The sequence below is a fragment of the Pygocentrus nattereri genome, chromosome 29 (genome assembly GCF_015220715.1).
Source record: "Pygocentrus nattereri isolate fPygNat1 chromosome 29, fPygNat1.pri, whole genome shotgun sequence".
Taxonomy (NCBI): domain Eukaryota; kingdom Metazoa; phylum Chordata; class Actinopteri; order Characiformes; family Serrasalmidae; genus Pygocentrus; species Pygocentrus nattereri.
The window spans coordinates 20,282,784-20,294,550 of record NC_051239.1 but is presented as its reverse complement, the minus strand read 5'-3'; the positions used below and the strand labels follow the sequence as shown (position 1 = coordinate 20,294,550).

The 11,767-nt window shown below is 42.6% G+C and overlaps 2 protein-coding genes and 1 non-coding gene across 4 annotated transcripts in view; 2 read left to right on the top strand and 1 right to left on the bottom strand.

The window, feature by feature from the left end:
• Nucleotides 1–15: 15 nt before the first annotated feature.
• ralgps1 (Ral GEF with PH domain and SH3 binding motif 1) overlaps nt 16–11,767 on the top strand; it is a 154,771-nt gene continuing 143,019 nt past the window's right edge. Inside the window, exon 1 of one of the 2 annotated variants that reach the window (XM_017684597.2) lies at nt 16–366. The gene's annotated coding sequence lies outside the window, so the exon portion shown is untranslated. Of the gene's footprint in view, nt 367–398; nt 732–11,767 lie in introns of those variants that run through there. The other variant, XM_017684598.2, reaches the window with a different exon arrangement.
• Nucleotides 6,069–6,870, bottom strand: si:dkey-191c17.2 (uncharacterized protein LOC100005628 homolog). Its single transcript, XM_017684590.2, has one exon. It carries the CDS (start codon nt 6,843–6,845, stop codon nt 6,069–6,071), a length of 777 nt encoding a protein of 258 aa, XP_017540079.1. The 5' UTR covers nt 6,846–6,870.
• Nucleotides 9,409–9,481, top strand: trnav-cac. The gene has a single exon. It is a non-coding gene; the product is annotated as a tRNA-Val (tRNA).

Here is an 11,767-nt window from a genome sequence, read left to right as displayed (position 1 = left end):
CATCCTGCTCGTACCTGACGCTTCCTCGTGTCGATGCCCAGTTGTGGGCAAACGGCCCCTCTTCTCTCCGCCGCCCGCCCGCCCGGTCGTGTCGTGTCGTGGGCGACCCCACGCCAGCGTTACTTTGGAGGATGCTCCTGTGGAAGACGTGCGCGCGCGCGCCATGGAAAGGCGCCTTTTAGAAATGTAGCCGTCGTGCGGAGCGGCCGTGTTCCTGGGATATGGAGCGATGTCGAAATTGGAGCTGTTTTTGAGCAGACGTGGTGCATTTGTAACGTACGGCCACGCATAGCAGCCCGACGGAGCGCGGCGCGGCGCCTGCAGCGGAGTCTGTGTGAAGAGGGCGACGGCGTTTTCCTTCAGCGGGTGAGTGTTGAAGAAGCGGCCTCGGTCACGGCGGAGCTGCGCTCTCGCGCTCTCGCGTCTCAGACGCACGGCTGCGATGGTCTTGCGTCACTAGAGGTGGTTCAGCTCCGGAGTATCTGCCGCGCTCGGCGTCACGACTGCGCCACAGCACTGAAGATACCCTTCAAAGCGAGGGATGCTGCTGGTATGCCAGGGCTTCAGTCTTAGGCGGGGGCTGGTGGTGGTGGCCTGGGAGCTGCACATGTCGTGGAGCATCTGAGCGCCGCTGCTTTGCTGCGGGGCGCCGGGCGAGGCTGAGTGTTGACCGCATTCCCTGCTTGTTTCGGTCATGTCCCCGCGCGGGTGCTCGCCCTTAAAGTCTGCAGGTGCGGGAAAGCTCTTATTACATGTTTATTACATAGGCGCCCGTCTCGCCGGCTGCTGCGCCAGTGTGGCTCTGTGGTTGCAGCCGGGCTTGTTTTTCCGCTTCTGATCTACATGGGAGACATTTTCCAGTGTAGCACGCGATTCCTCTAAACGCTATATAGTGATTTTCCCGGTGCAGTGGGAATCGGGAATACACCTCGACAAAGCGGCGGACGGGCGAGACGCGTCGTAGTGCGCAGCCTAAGCCAGGACGAACATTCCTCGCATACAGATGCTGCTGATGTGCTGTCATAGGTCGCAGTGTAAGCGGGTTTGGGTTCATCCGTTGTTCTGTGCATCTAGCGTGTTTTATCATGAGGCACACAGGGCCAGTGTTGAGACACTGCAACGCGTTTATTTGTCGCCCTGAATAATGAGTTTTGTTTTAGCGCTCATCTGGTCCACCCGTGCTGACTGGGGTCCTGACTAAACACACCGCAGACACGGATTCTGCTCGTTTTAGAAGCATCTCAACCGCCTCGTGGTTAAAAATGCATGTGTAGCTTACTGTAGCCTGAATTATTAAAAATGCCAGCATGTCACTTTTTCATAACTCCGTGCTGAGCAAGGCGCCTAAAAGAGCGCAGAAGAAAGTCTTTGAATAAATCATACAGTGGATGGCGTCCCTTAGATCTGAGAGACTGCCGTGTGTTTATTCCTGCTCTGTAGATCTTGATGCGTTTCTGTCGTCTGGCGATTTTGCATGTGGAGCCTGATCCCTGTGTTCACAGCACATCGTCAAGATCAAGATCTTTCATTTTTCTTTGTCACAAAAATCCAATGATAACCTCTTGGGCAAAATATAATATTAACTAATAATATTAACTAATAACATCTCCCACAACACCCCCCCCCCCAACAGTCTGTGGCTGTAAAAACAGGGGTGCTGCGTCCAAAAGCCGTCTGTTTAAATTAAAAGGCTGAAGGCTGCTGGTCTCATTTGCTACGAAGAAAACCACCACAGTAATTACAAAGTCCGGCAACCACTTGCTCTGTCATCTCTGAAACAAAAGGGCACTTTAGTGCTCAAGTCTGGGCTCTTAAGATTTATAAACAGATGTACGTGCTGTAACCTAAATTGTGCCAGTGGTGACACCGGCTGCGGTAGAGATGTTTTTCAGAGAGTCAACGCTTTCATCTCAGAGCCTGAAAAAGCTTAGCAACCCCGATGTGCTGAAGTATTCTTATGTGCGTGCGCCCGAGCAGGTCCCAATGCAGTTCTGAACATGAAATCCAAAAGAAGAGACGGTGTTTCTTACATTATATCCTGTACTTGTATTATTTTAGGTTTAGTTTAGGTGTTTCCGGGACTTTTCATCTGACTGTATTATTATGTGAGTGGAGGGTGGTACAGTCCTGCGGTGTTTGTGACACATTATATGTGTGTTTTCAATATTCAGGCCTTAGACTTTACAGGAGATGTAATAGAGACTGTGTGACCAAATGTTTATGGACATCTCTCCTAATTAGTGAGTGAGTGAGCGATGCTGGCTGTGTGACGGTTAAATCTGCGTTTAGGAGAATATACGTTCCTGAATGCGTGGTGCCAGTTGTAAAGTTTAGTGGAGGAGGAATAATGGTCAAGGACTGACTAACTCACGTTTAACAAGGGGGAGCTACCGTCACTGTTGGAAGAGTTCTCGGTGGGCTGCTGAGAGAGTGAGAAAGAGAGAAATACATGATCATTTCTAACTTAGTCCCTTATACATATGACTAGAGAGTGCATGGGACAAGCTGTGCATGTCTAGGGACTGGATGCCCAGTGTGTGGCCGTCCCCAGAACAAAGCATAATGATGTATTTCGCTTTCTCACATTATTCCACCCCAACCTACTTTAGTTAGTGGGGCTATGGTAAAGTTAGAAAACAAAATGCATTACTATGGCAGTACTACATGCTGGTGCTTTGCATCAGTGACACATTATGTCCTTGTTCATGATTTGGACCCCTTGGTAGAGTGACACTCTGCCGAATAGTCTGTTCCCAGCATAATGTAAATTTAACCATGATGTAGTCCATAAAGAAATGGTTTGATGTAGAAGAACTTAACTGGCCTGCACAGAGCTTTGACGTTAACTGTATCCGACACCTTTGGGATGAATTGGAGTACTGACTTCAAGCTGGGCTTTATAGCCCAGCATAATGCTCTTGTGTGTACATGGAAACAAGTGTCTGGTGTGTTACAAAATCTAGTGGAAGACTGTCAAAGCAGCAAAAGATATATATATATATATATATACATGTATGAAATGGCGTGAGATGGAAATATATGGGTATAACGGTTCATACTGCTATCCTCTATCATTTAAAAATTAGCCTCTGAATCACACTTGTTGGCCATTCCTGCAAAATCTTTAACCATTAAACGGATTATAGAGGGCAGTGCAGTGATTAGGAGCATACATTGTGTCCGTAAGGGAAACACTGGTATGTATTGTATGGATTGTCCTTCAGTACTGTGGTGAATAGTGTGGAGGCAAGATGCAAAGCGTACTTCTATCACATCATTCCATTTGTTTATTTTTCAGTCAAAATGTCCCTTCATATTTTTCTGTGAAGAAACTGACTCCTTCATATTTCTTTAATCTCAGAAGTCAGCATCTCTGTGGAGACTTACGCTGAGCCTAATTATTGTTTAATGCCGTCCTTTCATGTAGTAAGTGCTGGCTGAAAGCAAGGCCTTTGGGTTCATGCAGCGAGAGGCATGTGGAGAACCTTATGAAAGTGCTTGCGTGTGAGTTAGTGGTGCACAGTATATTGTTTTTTAAATGCTGTGACGTCAGGCTTCACCATACTATTTTTACACAAGAGTGCAATATGCAAATTAGCCTCATAACCATTCACAGAATATTTTATTGAATGCTGTGAGCATTTGGCTATTTGTATGAATCGAGACATCCACATAATCCAACCATCATAAATTACTTGAGTAAATAAATAAACCTGAAGTATGTCGAGGGCTTACTAATGTGTTTTAGTGCGTTAGAAGGTATATTGATATTTTAATATGTGGCAAACTAATCACCATATGTAATTTCAGGGTTCTACAGTAAATGTTTTGCCAAGGAGCCGTGGCGTTCCTGATATCAAAAATGCAGCATCACACAGAAAAAAACTACAAGCTTATTATGCATTTTTTAAATCTTACTTTCTTCTGTCTGGCAGTAAGATGACAAAGTTTTATTCAGAAATTATTAGGACTTACTGTTTTTCTCAGTCTTTCTCAAGATTACACTATAAAACTGAATCTCATGCCATTTATAAACAATACTGAATGAATGTCACTTGTTATGAGTGCTGCAGACCGTCTAAGTAAACATTTGTGCTTTCTCCTAACCTTGAGATGTAAATTGGCAAATGCACTGTAAAACCCTGTATTGTGTCCATATTGTGCCGTCTTAACCAGAATATTAAACTACTTCTGAAATGTCCTCTCTAACTACATCCTTTCCATTACTAGTAGTTTACTCCATTTGGGAATAGTTCAAATGGGGAAATTGTTTCTACTCTTTTTTTTTTTTCCCCCTCCAAATATCACTTTGCTTATGTTTATTATCATAAACCTGAAATTGGGGGGGAAGTCAGTGCTGCAATAAATGCAAGTGAATTTTGAAGAAAAGCTTAATTCTGCTTTCCATGGCTTCTGAGAGTGATGCCAAGTAATCCTGAGTTCCACACTGTGTGGGGGATGCACAGCAGTGCAAGCCAAATAGTACACGTGTTTATATAATGCCTGGAGTGTAATTTGTAACTGAAAATAGGTCCCCTACATTTTTAACCACCTGTAGTTCATTCACAGCTCACTACGAATTCGGACTCCAAGGAAAAGGGTGTAGGTAGAAGGTTTTACATTTATTGTTTAGATGCTGAAATATTCATTATTTTGAGTGTATGGTGGAGAAAGACTTATCCCTACTTTTAATACCTACTGTGGTCTTTTGTGGTGTGTGGGATGACGCGTGTATACCCAGAGACAATATATGTGTTGATGTCGCACAATAATGCTGATTTATAGTTTTAGCAGTATTAATAGTCAAAAACGTGCAATTGCCATTGGTCGCTGGATGCTTAAGACTTTGTTGAGGAAGCAGCTGGAAATACCTGCAGCAAGTACACGAAAGCTAAAAGTAAATATTAAGTTTTCTTTCTGGAAATGTGTTTTCTGTCTGGTTCCCATCTACAGTATTGTGGAACATTTCCTGAAAACAATGGTGTGTATCAGGTTTATAAGACATTCTTTAAGCATAGGGTGCTTGCTCATTTTATTTAATTACAACTTTATACAAACTTACATATCATCTGATGTGATATATTTTTGGAAAGATGTAGTGCATAAACTGTGGCATTTTGCAGCTGGTCATATCACAATTTGACAATCATGTTTTGCTCTCCATAAAAGAGAACTAATTAAAACAAGAATAAAGATAATTAATTAAATAATTAAATAATTTACTTAATTAATAAATAATTAAATAAGAGGATCATTTGCTTTAACACAGTGTCTGTAAGTGGGTACCACTGGTAGAATGGAGTAGTGTAGAAGGGATTAAGTAACTAAATGCTCTCTCTGTTTTGTAGTCTTTATATGATGTCTGTTATACATTCACTGTCCACTTTAATAGAAACACCTACCTTGCATATACACAGTGGGTATCAAAATGCAATACTTCTATGGCACCAGCTGAATTACTTATTAAAAATCCAGGCTAGACCACTGATAAAGGCCTGGAGGATGGCTAACACAGACTGGGCATAGCAACAGATGGGCTGTAGCACCTTGGTGGATCAGTCAGTCTACAAAGTAGAGGTTTCTAATAAAGAAGCTGGGGAGTGAAGTTCATTGTGGCTATTTAATGATCTCACTTGTACTCCAAAAACCTTGTATCGTCTTTTGATTGTGTAAATGTCTTAATTGACAGACCAATAGAAATGGTCAAAGGTTACCTGGGTGGGGGCGGGGGTCTTATAATGACATATAATGCTGTTATGCATTAGCGATCTTAAGTCTAATCTGGCTGCTCTTTGCCTGCAGCCTGCATTGTCTTTAAGCTAATATAAAAAAGAGGGGAAATGGCTCCAGAAACCATGAATGTCTCAGCAGTTGGTGTTCAGGGTGAGTTTTTCTCTGATGTGAAACGGGGCATGAAACGACGCCTGTGAATTCTCATATAAACCCGAACACACAGCTTACAGTTCTTGTTTATAGAACGTTCATAGGTGGTTTTCAGGATGAGTCTGCAGGGCAAATGCTGTTTTGTGATGATCTTATTATAATGTCATAATATGCTTCAGCTTGATTTAAGGCTTAATTTTAAGGTCCAGCTGTGTGCACAACCTGTCCATCTTCTCCAGCTCTGTGCTGATGTTCAGCACATCAGCGTTCATGATCAAAACGGCAGAGGGAGCAGCACTGGGAAAGTTGAAGTTTGTCTCTACGACCAGGGAGCAGGCATTAGGCAATGAGTACTTCACTTTCCTGCTCCTAATCCAGCTGTCATAAATCTGGATTTTGGCAGTTTCCAGAAAGCTCTCTATGCTAAGGTGCTGTATTTCTCTTGGGATTATGGAGACTGACAGAGACTGGGCAAGCTGCTTAATGATGGAGATGTGGTCTGTCAGCTCAGTATATCTGGGTCTACCAGAAAAGGCACATAGAGTACATGGATCCTGAACTTGACTTTGAGATTGACTTGAGGTTTCACCTGGATCTTTGATCTGTGTTGTTGGTGCTCGTTTGCTTTCAGCATTACCCTGTTTACCTGCCCTTGCTGAAGGTGTTGGATTGTCCAGCATTTCGTTGCCATCCTGGTCCTTTTCTGATCTTTTCGTCTTATTTGGTTCACTGTGATCCGGGCTCTGCTCCAGAATCAGTCTCCAGTGGCCGTCGTGCTGACTCAGCCAGGTTTGGGTAGAGGCCAGTAGAAAGCTCTCCGTGTCGTAGTAGCACTCTGTGATGGTTGTCTCCTCTACACAGTGAGCTCTCATTTCCATCAGCTTTGTCCCCGTCTTTTCCCCTAGTTCACACTGCATCTCCACTCGGACGAATATGGCTTCCTTCTCCCAATCTTGCTTCATTCTGCTCGATACCTCCTTTAATATAAGAGATAATTTACAGTGTCTCAGTTCTGAGTCATTTTAATTATAATGTCCAAAAATTGGGGGTTGGGAGACGGGCGGGTGGGGGGAGTTGTATGTATGTAATTGCTAATTGTGTCTAGTATCAACAGTGACTAGCAGCTCAGCCATGAAGTGGTAACACATTAGGGTGCATGCATTTCATGCATGTAATTTCAGCTATGCATCACATGCCTTATGATGGGAGGGGTTTTGGTGGTCAAATGTGGCTTGGAGAGACAGATGTCTCACACTTGTTGTATATCAGAAGTTTGTACAGCAAGGGCCAGCCACCAGTTTCGTGTCAACTCTTGAAGTATTTTGTGTGATCATTAAATTTCAATAGAGGTGCACCGATCTTGTATTTTCATGGCCGAAAAGTTCCTGATTTTTACAGCTAAATTGGCATTTTAAATTCATAAATGAAAGACCAGTTTGAACAAGCTGCTTTGCATAATTAAGCATAATAATGCTACAAACCTTTGATGTGCAAGTTTGGGCATCACTGGTCAAATTATGTTTTCTGTGAGGTGAAACTAAGTTAACATATCCTCTATAGAGTCTGCACATTTTAATGCACAATTACTGGTTGCTTGTCTATTTTAATATATTTGGAGACAAAAATAAAAAGCTTGTGCAACAAAAGCAGTTTTTCCCCTTGAAATTTAGCTTTTGTTCATTGGATTTTCATTTAGAAAATCAACAAAATGTCATTTGACAGACTTTTAAATACAAATGTAGGTGTAGCAGCAAAATTCAGATGCTTTATGAGGATGCTTACCTGACTCGCATTATTTATAAAGGAATACAGATCAGCCAAAATCAAAATACTACATAGGCCAATACTGTCTTACTGTTATTAGTAGAATGTATAATGTCGTCCCCAAGAAATAACATAATGAAATATATTCATGAAACCTAACAAATGATATTATTCCAAAATTGTGCTCTAAATTGATTTCAGTAGAACTATTTAAATGCTGTCTTATATTTTGGATTCAGTGGATTATAAGGTCATTATTTCCCAATATGTCATACATGTACAACACACATTTTAAGCAACAAGGAGTCCACAAAAACCATGTATTCATACTCCGAGAAATCTTACCTGTAGACTTGTGTGCCAGCTGCAAATCCTTTTATATGTTTATAAGCAAAGATGCAGTTTAAATTATTGTTTGGTTTAAATGTCCTAAAGAAAATCTATGACAAAATCTGATTAAAATTAAAGTCGTTTTGTGTTTTGAGTTTTAAGAAGACGTAGTCAGTCCATCCTGTTACAGGTGAGGGTGTGACTGTTAGCATTTGTCACCATGGGACACACAAACAATCAAGTGCATACTCCTCATTGACTGTTCAGTCTTTCAACATACCGAGCTGTCAGTTCACAGGTTGTACTGGCGGAAACATTCTAGGTTTACCTGCTAGAAAATATAAGCAGCTGAACATGTTCCTAATTAAACTAGCTAACTCTGTGTCACAGCCGACAGTGGAAGAGACCATGTCCATGTCTGCATCTCAGCCAATGGATCTGCTCTAATATGGGCTATGCCAGCAAGTTTGTCTGCAGTAACCTTTTCTTGGCATTGATTACTTTCTTCTTTAAGAGAGAACTTGAACGTAAAGAAGTGTTACAAATCATGGTAGAAAGAATGAGTTCATTTTGTGTTTACAGCAACTCATTGTGAGCATTCAGCTCATTTGCATCTGTTTTCATTCGGACCTTCTAACATACCTGCTGCACAGAGCTGTCAAAGTGAAGAGTCTGGCCTGATGGCCTGAGTGTGGATTTGAACCATGTAAAGATCAGCGGTCCATAATAGGTAAGTGTAATGCAGCCAATCTGCTGCAGTTCATAAACTACACATGAATTAGATTCACTATGGCTGCACATCATTTGTTAATTGATATATATTGCCTTGGGTTTATTGCTCATCATTACATATGTGTTTATGTGTGTGCATGTGGCTTTTATGTATTCTGGATTTTTCTCACCGTTGTAGTTAGCATGGCTTATTCAATGGGATTTGCTGTTAAACGGCATTGTGGACTTCATTCAAGGACATGCTAAGGCCTTGTTCACAAAGGCAGGTCAAATCCAATAAACCTGATATATTTTCTATAGTCTGAATGGCAAAAAGCCATATTAAATCTGGTTTTTCCTCAGTGGGATTCGAGCCACCTTTGTAGGTGGTTTCAAATCTAATTCCAATCGGATTTCCGAACATGCGACCAGGTTTTAAATTTGAACATTTTTTTGTCATTAGCTGCACAAGCGCTTCTTCACATCAAAACATGCAACAAGAAAAACCTCGTTTTAAGTTCATGAATGACCTTGTGGAGGAGGTTGCCCCTTGGAAGCTTGATATACACATGTAGCAGTGCAGCTACAGCACAAACCTCATTTATGATTAAACAGACTGTGTTTTTTCATACCTCAGATAGATGCACTAAGGTTTGGTGACACCCTCAGAATTCAAGTCACCACAACGCAGCTGCCATGCACTGCCACAGCTGCCGCGTGGTTTCTGTAGTGTAGTGGTTATCACATTCGCCTCACACGTGAAAGGTCCCCGGTTCGAAACAGGGCAGAAACAATCCGCACCTTTTTGGGGCAGTCGTGGGCTGGAGGTTAGGGAACTAGCCTCATGACCAGAAGGTTGCCGGTTCGATCCCCAGAGCCGACAGCACATGACTGAGGTGTCCTTGAGCAAGACATCTAACCCCCAACTGCTCCCCGGGCGCTGCGGATTGGGCTGCCCACCGCTCCGGGCAAGTGTGCTCACTGCCCCCTAATGTGTGTGTGCTCACTAGAGTGTATGTGGTGTTTCACTTCACGGATGGGTTAAATGCGGAGGTGGAATTTCCCCGTTGTGGGACTAATAAGGGTCTCAGTCACTTAATCACTACTCAAGAGGTATTGACTGCCCTAAGTGTGTGTCACAAGGTGGAAGACTGAGTTGTCGTAGTCTGAGGAGAAGCTCAAATATTTTCCTGTGCATCCTAAAGTTAGCAAGACGAATGTCCTCATCAAAAGTCCCTAGGACCACACGCTCTGACCAGCTATTGCTCCACTTACGGATCCAGATCCCTTGCCAAACTGTATTGCTCACAGTGACCACAGTAACAAAAAATGGCATATGCGAGTGTAGCAGCAGCCGTTACTTTCATTTTCCAAAACGCAAATACAAACACAACAAACACTGGCTTAACACTGTCTTTTCACTCAAGCTTTCTTCACTCTGGGGAACTGGGGCTCTGCGCTCCACCCCTCCACACTCGCAGCTCTCTCCCCGGCGTCCTCAGCAAGGTTTTTCGCTGCTGAGTGTTCGGGCCCTGCTTTTCTGCCGGCTCTCTCGGCCGTCATCGCCGGGGCTCGGAGGGTGGGCGCATGCCACAGCGAGCTTCTTCCTTTTCTGTTGTTTTCTGCACCCAAATACATCAAGAGCCTTGACTGGGCGTTGTCATTACATAAAACATAATCCACATAGATATAGGTCTTTTGCTCAATGTTTTCATGCCTTTTTTATTACCATGTCAACCAATATGGCTTTGCGACTATGGTCTGGCCATACAAATCGTATTTGTTCACTTGCAGTGCGGACAGTTTGGTTACGAAACAAATCTGATTTGTCCTGCAGTGTGAGCAAAGCATAAATGCAAGATTGATGATGCATCCTTGCCATTCTGTCTCCTCAGATTAGTTCTAGTGTTTTGCAGCTCTTCTCTGCTTTTGGAGTAGCACTTTTATTAGTTGAGCTTTGTTATTGTTATTAGTACACTTAGGTTTCCTAGACAAATTGTGCGTGGAAGATTAGCCCATGGAGACACAGTGAATGCTGACTAATATTTCAGCCTGATTGATAGTAGAGCGTAGTTATTCAGTTCCTTACAATCAATTATACAATTTCTTTGTTATATTCTGCCTTTTAAGGCCAATTGTACACTCACTGGTCACTTTACCAGGTACACTTACCATATACGTGTATTTTGTAGTTCTACTATTAAATATTGTAGTCCATCTTTTTCTGTGAGTAATTTCTTGGTGTACCATTACTCTGTTCATCAATGCTCAGGACCCCACAGGACCACCACTGAGCAGATCTTATTTGGGTAATGGATCATTCTTATCAGTGATACTGACACATAATAGCGGACAGTTGGATCACACCCAACAGTGATGCTGTAGTTACTCTTTACTTGAGTTCTGCTACACAGTTGTGATGTAGCAGCCATTAACAGTAGATATCATAAGCTGTAATGAATTATCCAGACAATATTCAGCCTCAACAGTTACTAATATCATACACTCCCATGCAAAAATGGGCCAAGCTCAAAATGGCAAAACATTCCATAATTATATAACTAACAATAGTCATGAAACAAACAGATCAAGTAACTTAACAAGAAATGGAGGTACAAGACATAAGTCATGTCCATGTTCCTCATATTAAGCAGGGTTCATGTAAAGTGGAGTTTTTGAGCAGCTCACGGTCACTGCTGGGCTGAGAATCGTGCACCAACCAAAAATATCCATCCAACAGCACCCTGCGGCCAGAAACTGACCACTGATGAGAGATTAGAGGATGACTGCAGCAGCAGATGAACTGTTGCCTCTACAAGCTGGACCAACAACGTAGACATGTCTAACAGAATAGAGAGTAAGGGGACACACCACTGCCGTGTCTCATCCACTTGTACCAATACGCACTACCTTGACATTACCATGTCCGTGTTACTACAGTGCTGAGAACCAAACCCAAAGAATACCTGCTCAGTAGTGGCCCTGTGGGGGTCCTGATCAATGATCAGCTGGGTAACAAAATGCTAACAAACTATGCAGAGAAACAGATGAACTATGGTATGTGGTTGTGATAGAAAGT